Source organism: Apus apus, chromosome 3 (assembly GCF_020740795.1).
Source record: "Apus apus isolate bApuApu2 chromosome 3, bApuApu2.pri.cur, whole genome shotgun sequence".
In the NCBI taxonomy this organism is placed as follows: Eukaryota; Metazoa; Chordata; class Aves; order Apodiformes; family Apodidae; genus Apus; species Apus apus.
The window spans coordinates 34,221,573-34,235,774 of NC_067284.1; the positions used below are offsets into that span (position 1 = coordinate 34,221,573).

Genomic DNA, 14,202 nt, shown 5'->3' on the forward strand with positions numbered 1-14,202 from the left:
TAGTGGAAATATGCTTAAGTGCATGGTTTGTCCAGCTGAAAAGAGGCCAACACCCAAATAAAATGAATAGAATAAGAAGTCCAGAGGCCAAGGCCCTGGCACAAGGACCGATGAGATATTCACAGGGGTAGTCACCACCAGTATACAGGGTGCTAGGTTTAAAAGGCTGGAAGGAGAATGTTATTTCAGCCAGCAGCCTGGAAATCTTACAGAGGAGGCAGAGGCAACACAAATGCTTTTATGAAAGAGAAGATAGTGCCGAGCCCTCCGGAGAAATATCTGAGGCTGACAGACAGATCAAAGCTGTGGGTGAATAGATGAAAGATCTCAAAAATAAATGTACATGCACAGCAATCTGCCTGGTTTGCCTGAGTGAAAGCCATTTTTCAACAAGAGTGTCCTGGTTTATCAGATTAGCCAACAACTGGGAGATGCCACTGGTAAAACTTGGACACTCACCACTATCTACTTCTCTATCTCTAAGCACCAGAATGCAGGCCTCACAGCTCTAAAGTGTAGGGGAGGATTAAGGAGAGATTCTTCCCAAATGACTGAAGACTGAGGGACTAGCAGGGGGGTGGAAGGGGTACTCATTTCAGGGAGGCCTGGATGAGACATGTTGAGAATTCCAGTTTTCCTGAAAATCCCTGCAATATGCTTCTAGCTGTGTGCTCTGAATTGCTGGTCAGTTTTCAGAGGCTGGGCTGAATTTCTCCTTGGTGAAATCAGTTAGCCCCTGACAGTGCGGCAGAGTGGAAAATTCCCTTTCTCCTTGCTCCAGTGGCAATTAGTTACACAAGTGGAGCAGTTCCGATGAGACATTGACTCTTCAGTCCACTGCTTTGAACAGTCCTGTAAGAGCACCCAAACGCAAAATTATGCCTTTTGTGACTCCTGGACCTTGAACTTGCAGCTTCCCAAGGGACTATTCTGGTTTCTGAGGTGGGATAGGGCTCCCTGAAGTTTGAACCAGAATTTTCATCCTGAGCCCCAAAATATTTTTTCATCAAAGTGTAATTGCAACTGCTGCAATGAGAGACAAAGGAGAAAGACAAGAAAAGGATGGGAGAGGAGAGGAGGGGAGAGGAGAGGAGGCTAGATCAATATTAGAAATGAGGTGTTTTCTTGAAACTGAGGTTTATTATCCTGGAACAGAGGATGAGAGGAAGTGATGAAGTCTCTTTTATTTTCCTGACCTTGCTGGAAAATGTAGTTTAATTAAAAGATATTTTACACTTTTGTTAAACACATTGTTGTATTTACTGGAGCTGCTGAAATTTAACTCAATTGAATTTAATAAAAAGGAGGTTAGACAAGGTGTCCCTTCAAGATCCCTTTCAGCCCTATTTTTCTGTAACAAAACAGTCATTCTAGTTTTAAAAGCTATATATATACATCTTTCTAGGGGATAAGAAAGAGAAATTATCTGAACAAGTTTGTCTCTGCTTTACATTTATCTGTATCACATGTGGTAAATGTACTTTATTAGGAACTGCTGGTTTTCCTAAGCTCATGGAACTTCACAATGAAGCCCCAGTGCTTCTCTGTCTCCAACACGTCCTATCACATAAGCCAGTGTTGCATTGATCATCGGATGGGCTTTTTTCCAAAGTGCCACTGTCTGAATCGCTGCGAGGAGAGCAACATAAGAAAAACATTTTTTTTTTAATTGACCTGTGTCTCTTTTAGCTCAAAGCCTGTGCTTATATAAAAAGAGAGCTAATGCTGTCACTCTCCCAAGGGGAGCATATTGCCTTTCAGCACTTCTTTCCCTGAGCCTTCCTCCCATCCTTTGTATGGTTATTTGTGTTCGGCTGATCTGCCTGTGCATCTCGCTTGCTCTCTCTCACTCTCTCTCTCTCTCTCTCTCTCTCTCTCTCTCTCTGCTGTTGCTGAACTGCAGCTCCCACTGGAATTTGCACAATCAAAACCAGCTCTCATCGCAAGCAGCGGTGAATCACACCACCTGAAGAAGAACAGCAAATTGGGCACAGGAACCTCACTGCTTATATAGTAGTGAGGTACCAGTAGCACTCGCAGGAATGGAAGGACCTGGGGTTTATGTGAGACCCACTTAGCCTGAGGTCAGCTGCCTGTGATCTGAAAGCTGTCACAGGGTTTTATAGGAGTGTGTGTATTCAGGGAACATTTTTAAGAAGCTAATAGCCTGCTGCATCTGAAAGCTGGAAAAGGCGGCTGCTGCTGCTGCAGTAGCTGGTGCAGCAGCATGAATGTGTGAAGGAGAGCTGCCTGAGCTGTGCCTGTGAGTCTCCTGTCCTGCTCTGTCTTCATTAACTGAAGGGACCCAGAAGCAAACGGATGCACTAAGCAAGTGCCACACTGGATCTATCACTGTGTACCCTTCACTGTGGAAAATGGTCAACAAAGACATGAATGGATTTCCAGTCAAAAAGTGTTCAGCCTTCCAGTTTTTTAAAAAGAGGGTAAGATTTTCCTTCAGTTCTTCCTTTTCACATAATTGTTGTCGTTGTCGTTGTTGTTATTGCTGTGTTTGTTAATGTGCTAGAGCAGAAAGAAAGTCATTGAAGAAGGAAGGTGTTTTAATACCAGTTTCCTACTGTAACAAGCCCACTGCATAGGCAGTTCTAGCAAACACCAAGGGCAAAGCACTGTAGGGAAAGGGGAGCTGGGGAGGGGGCCGAGAGCAGGGGCACCCAAAGGCATTACATCAGCAGTCTGCCCTGGAATGTCCATCTCAGTCACGGCTGACCACAGGGCTTGATGCAATTCAACCAGCTATTGCGAGTGGGATAATACCTGCCACAGCAGAGTGCAGGGTTGCTGCAGCTTGTCTCTGACTCCCTCCTCCACATCCACCTAGGGGTCTGACTCCCTCCATACCTTTCATTCACTTGCCTGAAGTGCGGCATTGCCCACCTCCATTCACCATCTCGTGGCGGGGGGGAAAGAGAACAAAGAGGCATTTGTGAGCTCTGCAAAATTTTTCACAGCTTCTAATTTTCCTGTAATCACAACTAATGCAGGAGAAAAGAGTAAGACTGTGGTACACCTGGATTTGCTTTTCTTTAACTTAGGTAGATATGTCAGGATTTAGAAAAGATCTACTCTGTATTATACTTGACTGTTGATTTTCTTAAGGAAACCTAAGTGTAATGCTCTATCTCATCACTTTAGTGAAGTCCTTTCTGTTGACTCTTTCATAGTGATGGTGCTGCATGCTCTGTTTTACTAGAAAAATGAAGTCATTTCCATGTGGCAGCAGGACAGGTATTATGAGTATATCTGGTTAGACTCAATCAGAAGAAGCAAAGCACCAGAAGGAGAAGGGTAGCAGGGACTCCCCTATGGGAACGATTTCCTCAATTATTAAAACTGCAACCTTCTCTTTAAACAGACTGGAGTAGGAGCAGATAAGCTGCTCCATTCACTCGTTTGATCATTCATTCATTCATCTCCATTCATTCTCTCTCCGTTATGCCAAGAATATGGTTAGTCCATTTAACCCTTCAAGCAAAGAAAGTGAAGCTTTCAGTTTCTGATTTGAAAGCCAGGGTCAACCCCTTTTGGGCACTGAGGTGCCAGATTTAAGGACACACCTGGAAAATACTAGCAAGGTCAATTGCAAGTTAAAAGTGCCTGTTTGCTGACATTTGTTGTTTCCAAAGTGGTTTGTGGAAGCCTCAGATAGATATCCCAAAGACGATGTAAACTCAGCCCATAAAAATCGTTATCATCCCACTTTGCTTCTTGTTTAAGCATATTGCTATTGGCACATGTGTATTTGATATTCAGTTTGCCAGAAAGGCTTATCTGGTTTTCAAAATTGCTGAAAGGTCTTAATATAAATGTATTCTTAAAGAGGAAAGAAATTGCTTGCAGTTCCGGTATGAGGTTAATTATTGGCAGTTGTCTGCTACCTCTGTTAGAGTTAAGTCAAGTAATCATTGGAAGCCTTTACGTCATTCTTTTCTAGAAGCAAGGAAAACTGTTGGGGTTTTTTCAAAGCTCTACTGATGATCAGTGAATTTGTCATTGGAAAAGATTGTTAATTGTAGTCATATTCGACAAAACTGGCATAGTGATACAGTCATGGAGAGTGGATAGGGACAAATGGCTATTTTTAGTTTCTGAGGGTATTAATTTTATCAGATGTTGCCTTTTTGCTGTTGTGATGAAGATAGATGAAATCAGTAAAAACCAGTTTAGAGACACAAAGGAAGGAAAATTGCTCCATATACATTTCTGTCAAAAGATATACATGTTCATTTATGTTTCTTTTTGCCCGTTACCTTCCTCCCCGAAAATACTCTGCATTCATACATTAGCCACATTATTCCTATGTCAGTGCTTGAAACGTGTACAAACAAGAAAAGCTATGTGTTCATAATGTTACTCATTCCTATCTCTTGCACTTGCTGTACTGGTAACAAGTTGTGTTTAACTCCTGGGAAGATGGGAGGAAATGGTTTAAGACAGTTAATTTGGTTCCCTGCCAATGCTCCAGACACTCTTGCTGAACAACCACCGAAATCCTGTATGTACAGAAGCACGGCTGCTGGGTTTCTTAATTTGGGTCTAGCTTGTGATGTTGTTAGTTTGACACTTTACATCACCATAATCAACACCAGAAACCTTCTGGATACATCCTCTGTGAATAGTGAGAGGCAGGTTTTGTCCTGTGGACCTTATCAGACCTGACTACAGGGTGAGGTATTGCTATGCCCACTTTACTGACGGATCACTGAAACCCAGAGCAGCAGGTTTGTTCTCTGGGTACTGCTTAGGTTTCTCCTAGATCACCAGCAGGGCCTACTATGAAACAAGGGATGGGATCCCAATTTCTCCAGTTTAAAATCACTGCCACTGTGTCCTAAAAAACTTCACATTTCTAGCATAGTTGCTTTCAAGTCTATTTCTAAAAAAAAACCCGATATCAATCTAGATTGGAACCTCCAAATTTCAGGAAATGCTACTATTTTTTCAACTCTGATTTTTTTTTTTGGAAGAAAGTACCAGATGTATCTTCATTGTTTTAATTTTCCATTGAGCCTTATGTTTTCATTAAATTGCAGTCCTCTTTGTTGCTCTGGCCAAGAGTGCAGAAAAGACTGGCAGAGAGCTCTGTGGAATTAGGATAGGCTGAAAGTGCATTGAAACATGGACTTGAACTTGAGGACCAGATTTTTTTCAAGCCTGGCTTATTCTCTGATGACAAAGCATTGACCTTCTGGGATGCTGCCTACTGTGTAAGATGATTCAGGGTACGAGCTAATCACATCCGGAGGTCAGAGAACAGGAAGGAAAGGCTGAAATTAAAAGGCAACATAATTAATTGAAATAAAAGTAAAAATAGAATCTATTGGTTTTGCAGAATACCCTGTAGCACTCACCACCGGCAGGCCTGGATCAGGCAGATAGGGACTTCATTCACTTAAAACCTGGGCAGTTTGGAAGAAAACCAAATATTACAATGTCTGCCTTTTCTTCATTGCAAGAGGTATACAACTACTTGCGACTAGGATCAGGATGATATGTTAATAATTAGACACTGTATTTTTAATTAATGATGACACAGAAATCTGTAAAAAGGAGAAAAGATGGGACACATAAAGGCACAAGGAAGGAATCTGAAGTTATTCCAATGAAGATAGTTTATAAAAAAACATTGTTCACATAATCTTAGGTTACGACATAAAATGATCATCTTCTGACAAGCCTGGGAGATAAAAGATATTATAATATCATAGCACATAATTACCTTGATTTTTGTTACCATCTCTTGTCCTGTCCACTGGTATTGCATACTGGATACCAATACAAAAATCACACTCACTTGGTTTGGCTACAAATGCCCAGAAAAATCTCTCTATTTTTTCATATACTATCAGCATTTTTACTTTTCCGAATTTAAATTAAATTATTTTGCTAATTGGCAGAGATCACATCCCTCTGTTGTGAGGGGCTTGCAGGTCTCATCCTTCAGAGCTGTGTAGGTTTATCTGTCAAACTAGATTGTACCAATTCAGAAGATCACTGAATGTGATAAGCCTGCAAATATGCTCTTGCTGTTCAGTCAACAGGTCATCCCAGGGCAGAGGAACCTTTCATTGGCACATACTGCCCTCCCCGATGGATGGTATTGGGAAGTGGGGGCTTGTGATTTGCACTTATAAAGGCTTTTGGATAACGTCTTCCCTCATCTTGAAACAACATACCATGTCTTACAACACAACCAACATGGCTATAGCAGGACAAATGATGAACTGCCTGTGCCACTTAAACACTGGCTGATGATGTGGTAACCTCAGTGAACATGGAAATTCATTATCCTCTTCAGTCTGGACCAAGAGCAAATTTATTCAGAATGTGGAGAAGATAAATGGCTGATAAATGGGGAAAGAAATAGCTGTCTTCCATAAAAGGAAGAAAAAAAGAAGCAGAAAAAAATGCCCGGGCATGTCTTAGAGGGGAAGTTTATTGCAGGAATTAAGGATTTCCCAGTCTGAAACTCGATAAGGGAAATAATATCCATAATCCTTTTTCACTGAGAAAATTTACATTAATTAGCAATTTAGGTCAAGCTACAGTAAATGTGCAAGAAGGAAAAGAAAACCACTCTTTGTTTCTATGCAGTTTTTCCAAATATGTCGTTTATGGAATTCCATGCCCTTCTCCTTTCTAGGCTGATATTTTATGGCATGACACACCAGCAGCTTTTTCATATACAAGCTGATGTGGCAAACTTATAAACATCTCCATGCATGAAGATGACAGCTTAGCCAATATTAAAGCTCAAGACAATGGTAGCAGATGAGAGGACAGCAGAATTACCTGAATACCACTTTAGGAATTACAGTAATTTAGTGATACATAAAGCTTCTGAATCAGTACTTCCAGCTGCTGTCCTATAGATTATGTTCTCTCTGGTAGGTTGTGCTGAGGGAGGCCACTCTCTGTTCTGCCACTTTGTCAGGTCTAGAAGTCAATTTCAGGACTGGAGTTACCTTTTTTTAGGGTAATTGGGAGCTGACCTAGAAGAAAATAACTGAGAGCTGAAGCTGAGAGTACCTAAGGAAAATGCCAGCTTTATATGGGATGACTGCTGAGTTTCTTAGCTGCTTGGGCCAATGTCACAAAAGTGCATACATTTTAAAATTTATTTCCAGAGACAGGGATCCTGGCTGACTGCAAGTGAGACAGTTTTGCCACAGTACAGACTTCTTTCCCACCCAACTTCCTATGTTTGGAGAGATGCTGAGTATCTGTGGCTCTTCTTGGCATCAGCCTTGCCCAGCACAACCCCAAATGCCTTTACCAGATTACAACTTGAGTGTTGCAGACCACAACTTCCATTGGGTTTTAATGTAGCTAAGATGAAGGTGGCCCTATATCTCAGTCAGGCTTCAAACATGCTGCTGTCATTCATTGAGATGACCAATCATTTTCTCACCTTCTGTCTAAAGCCTATTAATTAAGCACAAGGGAGCTGATGAGGTCCAAGTGCTGGTTTTCCATAAAGCAAAGTTCTTTCCCCTATGTTCTCATTAGACCAAGGTATACTTTGGGTTGGGGTCACATTATATTTGCTTCTCAACTAGCGTACAGAAAATTATTCATGAGGCAAAAATGGCAACATCTAGATAAGAAAATATCGGTGAGTTCCTTGTTCAAACCTGAAATATGGAAACATTGTTAAAACATGTATAAGGGCTTGGAATAAAAATAATAATAAAGAAAAACAATAAATAAAGAAGAAGGAATAATTTCAGAATGAGAGAAAAAGAAAGAAAGAAAAAACTAAAAAGAGAGAGGGAAGTCTTATTCTTTTCTCTCTTCCCTAACCTTCTCCTTCCTCTTCCATAAGTATGTAAGACTAAAAAGCACATGAGGACTCTTTAAGCTTGGTTTCTTTTTCTAAATATGCCTCGTAGTTCCTACCACAGATTTGTCAAACTGCTGCCTGAAATTGTCCATGTCTTTTTCAAGCTCCAGGTAGACCTTAGAACACTTTTCCAGTACTTGAAGGGGCTACAGGAAAGCTGGGAAGGGACTTTTGACAGGGGCTTGTAGTGAGAGGACAAGGGGGAATGGATTAAAACTGGAAGAGGAGAGATTTAGGTTAGACATTAGGCATTAGGAAGAAATTCTTTAGTGTGAGGGTGGTGAGACACTGGAACAGGTTGCCCAGGGAAGTTGTGGAAGCCTCATCCCTGGAAGTGTTCAAAGCCAGGTCGGATGGGGCTCTGAGAAACCTGTTCTAGCAGGTGGTTTCCCTGCCAATGCAGGGCTGGTTGGAATGAGAATATCTTTAAGGTCCCTTCCAACCCAAACCATTCTATGATTCTATGATTTTTGGGATAATCACCATGGTTGAAAATTTAGAAAACTCTCATTTTCAGTCTAACTCTAGACATAACCAATTTATTAACATTTGCTCTTGTACCAACATAAAGCAAGAACTCCTCTAGTTCTTGTCCTTACCTCATATGTACAGCCACTGCTGTATTTATAGAGATCAGTCATTTCTTCTCTAAGCTGTATTTGGCTAGGCTAAATAAGCCAGCTTCTTCAAGGTTCTTATTTTAGGATAGATTTTCCATTCCTCAAAGGCAGCTGTCACTTTTCCTGGCCTGGAGATCAATTTAGGGTTATCAAAGAATCTATAGATTCCTCTTTCCCTGTTATTTCTCATGGAGTCCTCTTCACATTTCTGACCTCCATCCTTCTGCTCTCCTCCCACTCTGGTCCTCTTCTGCTGAGCAGATCTGCAATCTGTCACAGGCAAGCCTTATGAGTAGAGCCTAGGTTCTGTATCAAACCCAGCACTAAGCTTCCTCTTGTCCTTTCTCTCATAGCTATTTTGTAAGGATATTCTTGTTTTCCATTTTAACTCATTAATTCCCATGTGTTATCACTGTTTTATTGAGTTACTGAAGACCATATGGATTAGATTATCCACATTCTTCTCATTAAAGGAAGACATCAGGCAAGTTTGGCATGCTGGTAATGTGTGTTGCATGCTATCTCATTCTCTATTGAACTCTTTAAAATTTGCTCTCTCTTCAGATGCGGTAAGTTTTGTTTCTGTACACAGAATCCCAAAAGGCTTTTTTTCCCATGCTGGACATCATTCTCCTCCTGGAAAATGGAAACCACAGAGTTCATCTTCAGATTTTATTTCTACTCAGTCCTTCTGAGAAAGAGACTTCTTTTTTTCCTTTTTTCTCTTTTTTTCTATTTTAATTTCAGAATCGAACTGGATTTTTCCAGAGCCACTCACAGCTGTTCTACTGCTTTCAGGTCCTTGTTATCCACCATCACTAATGAAATAACAATGCGGGGAGGTGGTTTTGAGAGCCTGCTCTGGCTCATTCCTTTCAAGATCAGATTAGATATTGCTTGAGCCTTCAGTCTATCTTCATTACATGCCTTCAGAGTTGGGCATGGCTTCTGTTTGGGGAAGGGCCAGCCATGACATCTTTGAGTCTTCTGCCAAGTGCATATTAACATAGTTTTAAAGGCCACATCGTCTGGAGTTAAATTCTCAGAGCAATCTTACCCCAAATACAGTGATGTCACTGCTGTCATAACTCAGCTCAGCAGCCTCAGTATCATTTACCTTCAGTCTGAACATCCAAATTGTCTGAAAAACCTTGTCATGCAAGAAAGTTCCAGCAAGAAGAACAGCGCAAAAGGTTTTGGACACCCTTGCCTGTGTGGGAAGAGGAGATGAAAACTGAGATACTGAGCAAACAGACAGTGGTATCTGCTGAAATGTCCAAGTGGTTCCTCTGCCAAATGGGGGTGGAGAGTGGTTAATATGATCTGCAGGGGCTGGGACAGACTAGGAATTTGGCGCAACTCCACGTATTTCTTACCCTATCTACTAATTAAAGACACGGTTTTGATGAGGGTTACAAGCTCAAGGGAGGCCAAGGGTTATGTCAATGAAAAAAGGAATCAGAGGACTGAAAGCAAGGTGAAAACCTATATCCTTCTAAGAAATTTGCTCATGTAGAAATGCAGAAAATGGAAGGACAGCAACAATCTCTGCAGAAAAACACGTAAATGAAGATGCCAAAACAATGGAAACACAGGCAAGATCTAAAACCGCAAAATAGGCTCACAAAATCAAATCAGTAATACAGCAAGGCTTTTTTCTAAATAGCATGTTATCACAAAATAATTGTTGTTGTTTGTAACAACTTTTTACAGCAAGATTATTAAATATTGAGAGTAAGAAACAATTAATAGCTCCAAGAAAATTTTTTTCGATGTTTACTGAAGACTGCACAGCTTTCTGAATCACCTTATAAGCAATTAACCAACTCTCAAAATGTCCTAGTGAGGTAGAAAAAACAGTCTTGCTTACACCGAAGGAGCACAAGAAGGTGCTATATCATAGAATCATAGAATGGTTTGGGTTGGAAACGGCCTTAAGGATCACCTAGTTCCAACCTCCCTGCATTGGGAGGCACAACTCCCACTAGATCAGGTTGATCAAAGACCCATCCAAGCTGGCCTTGAACACTTCAATGGACTGAAAGCTTGTGTTAAGCTTGAAAAGCTGTTCTTTGCAGTCTACTCAGCTCATTAAGAAATCACTGAAGAAAAAAGCATGCCAAGTAGAGATTCTGCCTTCCCTACAAAGCCAAGAGTGCCAACGAGTATGTTTTTATTTGACTTGTCTTCTGGATTGGCCAAAGCCTGGTCCTACATTGCAATGGGTCATGAAATGGCTGAAGAGGCGACAGCCTGAGAGCAGAGCTTGCAGTGCTCCATAACCCATCTGCCTATAGATGTGATATGGGGCTGGAACATGCTCCTGGATTCCACATTATGGAAAGTCTCCACTCACCTACACACCGTAGCATGCTTCCAGCATCCCAGGGGACTGGGACCTTTTAAGGTGGCATTTTAAAGGGGCTACCTTGCACCAATACTGTGTGCCAAAGGAGTACTCAGGAGAACAGAATTCTCATTGCAGCTCCAACTCTGGTGTAGTGTTTGAGCCTGGGAAGCCACCTCAGCTATTCAAACAAGCATCATTTGGCCACCTGTCTAGATTGTAAGCTCTTCAGGGCTGAAAAGGCTGAAGGGCTGAGGAAAATACTGAGTTTCTACATTACCTAAATAAGTCAGGTTCAAATGTCAGCTGAGGCTTCATGAATATGAATAACATAGTGAAAATCATTGGCTGTGGTTGCTATCAAACTTATTTTTTATATGTCTGATTGGGAAAGAGTTTGGGTTTTTTTGAAACTACAGATGGGAGAGATATATTTTATTTTACTTACTGCTTTGTTTTTATTAGATATTTACTAGACTGTCTTGCTTCAGTCAGTGCCTATGTATGCCAGTTAAAAGTCTTCAAGTACACAGCAGAAATAAGTAAAAGAGATTATTAATCCAGATGCTTGAACTGCAGGACAGCAATAAAATTTGTAGAGGTATTGCAAAAGAAATTTTCCCAAGAATGGGTCACTAAAATGGCTTGAAATTCTTCCAATTTTAAGTAATTACGGATTAGTGAAAAAATGTAATTATTTTGGTATCATTTTATAGAATCACAGAACGCTAGGTTTTGGAAGGGACCTTGAAAGATCATCTAGTCCAATCCCACTGCCAGAGCAGGATCCTCTAGAGTAGGTTACATAGGAATGTGTCCAGGCAGGTTTTGAGTCTTTCCAGAGGAGACTCCACAACCTCTCTGGGCAGCCTGTTCCAGTGTTCTGTCAGCCTCACAGTGAAAAAGTTTTCCCTAATGTTTACATGGAACCTCCTATGCTCTAGCTTGCACCTGTTGCCCCTGATCCTATCATTGGATGTAACTGAGAAGAGCCTGTCTCCATCCTCCTGACACTCACCCTTTACATATTTATAAATATTAATGAGATTGCCCCTCAGTCTCCTCCAAGCTAAAGAGACCCAGCTCCCTCAGCCTTTTGTTTTCCTAAAAGATCCCTGTGTTTATCTAATGAAAGACTGTTAAACTTTAGTAGATTAACTGCAAGTAGGTTGGAATTTGATTAATGATAATTTATTTCTTGCTTTAAAATTACTGACATTTTGAAGCACGTTGTCATTGTTGAAGCATATTGTCTGATTCATGCAAAACTTTGCACCTCTCATTCTTAAAAGGTCAACTTAAATGAGTGCTCCTTACAAGAACAGACATTGTAGCATTGACTTTTCTGGTTGGACTAAACTTCTGTCCTATGGGAAAAAAAACACTATGGGAATCCTCTCTGTAAAACCTTTCAGACTAACTGCTAGGCTGTGACGCAAAGAAGAACTATAACAGAAGGCATCTGAAAAGAAGATAAAGGGAAGTAATGTTGGAGGAGGACAGTCTGTGATATAAAAACCTATAATAAACTTAACAGCTGTGCTGCTGCCAAAACCATGCAGTTGGGAGAATGCCCAGTATTAGGAATTTACAACCTGTAGCTAATTATTGCAAACTGTGATTCATTTCTTTTTTGAACTCTTGTAAAATTGCCTTCTATTGTTCCTCTGTAAGAATCGTTGAAATTAAATGTTATGTAGACCATTTTAATAATAAAGCAGTTATGGTGATAGTAATTCAGAGCACAGTGCTCAAGATGTCATCTCTGCCCCTTAGATAAAGTGATATTGCTGTGATCTGCAAAGACTTATGTTCACTCAATCAAGACCCAGTCTCTCATAAGAAAAAGGTCTGTGAAATCAACAAAAATATACCAAATTATCAGGATCTTTATCTTCTGATCAGATGCTGAGCATTATCAACCATGTACTGTGATCAAGATGAAATGCTGAAATGTTCTTTAAATGAGCCATTTAAAACAAATCTTTCATTCTGTTGTATGTTACACACAACTTGCTGCCTGTCCATTTAACCAGGATCTCATCCCAATGCTCAGCAACTGGAAAAGGAACAAGACATAAGTATGAGCCTAAAATGCTCAGGTACAACTATCTTAATCTGAACTGGCTTTGGTAAGCAAGCTCAGCTGTGATCAGAACTAATTATTTCAAAGTACCAACTAGTTCAGAGCACATGTGGAGCAGAGGGAAGCAACAGACATTATCTAAGGACTCTGCCAGAAATACCTTCAAAGATTTGTTCAGATATTTCAGCTCATGTTCAACTCCAGAGCCCAAAACCAAGGCAACCTGTAGCTCAGTAGTCTTGCCTTATCTTCTTATGCCAAAAGACTGGAGGTGTGATGGAAAGCATGTCCACTGTGCCCCCAAGCTATGTATTCAGTCTGCATCTTGGCTCCATGTTGTCATCTCTCTTGCTCAATGGACACTGTCCCTTTCTACAGTGATATCACTGACTTGATAAAGCATGCCAAACAAAATCATCCCTTAGCTCAAGGCCTCTGACACCACCAAGCCCCTTGGGGAGGTGGACAGACCAGCAAAAGTGTAGTCCTTGGGATGGAACTTGCAGTCTCCATGCATTACCCTGGCCCTGGCACTACTCTTTTAGCTCCTGCATTTCAGTTTGACAGTGTCTCCCCAGTGCACGACAGTAGAAGTTAGCATGCATCTGGAAGAGATGGGGGATCTCTGCTTTTGATAGGGAGGTTGGGAGATTTGATTCATGCTGCCAGAAGCATCCATTAGTGTGCATCCCTTCCTGAGCCCGTGGTTTCCACACATACAGCCTCAACCAGCCCCCTGGGAGAGGAATGGGTCTCATTTCAGATTCAAACATTTAGATATTTTTTATTACTCTTCCTTTGTGTTCCATTTCTGAGTACAGTACTGAGGAAGAAAAGGTGCCTGCTTTGGGATATCTTGCCTGGATTAAATAAATTCTTTCCTTCTCTATTTAAGATTAATTAAGAAATGATGAAGGGAAAAAGAGCAGAGCTACTCATTCCATCTTCCAATTATTCACTATATCCTGATCCTGGAAGAGCTGTAACTAGATAAGAAAAAAGCCTTTTAGCATAGTTCCAAGAACACTTCTAGTCCTTTAGAAGTTAAATACATAAATAAATCTTCTCACCAAATGAGTTTTCTCATTGATAACGCTTCTGCATTTTTTATTACCAAAGCCTAGCCCACCTGGACCTTCCACATTTGGTAGCCTGTGCACTGAATAGACCCATACAGAGGCCAAGGTACAGATTGCTGCTTCTCCACCACAAGCTGCTAAAGAGTCTATGCTAGCACTGCACTTTGTGAAGCTCTTAGAGGAACTTGTGTGAGAGTTAGAAAACC

At 40.9% G+C, this 14,202-nt stretch overlaps 1 protein-coding gene across 3 annotated transcripts in view; it reads left to right on the forward strand.

The window, feature by feature from the left end:
* Positions 1-1,979: 1,979 nt before the first annotated feature.
* Positions 1,980-14,202, forward strand: part of SGK1 (serum/glucocorticoid regulated kinase 1) — a 79,448-nt gene continuing 67,225 nt past the window's right edge. For 2 of the 3 annotated variants that reach the window (XR_007888926.1, XM_051613809.1), the window contains exon 1: positions 1,980-2,444. Coding sequence is in view for 2 of the 3 variants with exons in the window: in XM_051613809.1 (XP_051469769.1) it covers positions 2,376-2,444 (69 nt within the window). In the remaining variant the exon portion in view is untranslated. The remainder of the gene's footprint in view (positions 2,445-14,202) is intronic. The other variant, XM_051613807.1, reaches the window with a different exon arrangement.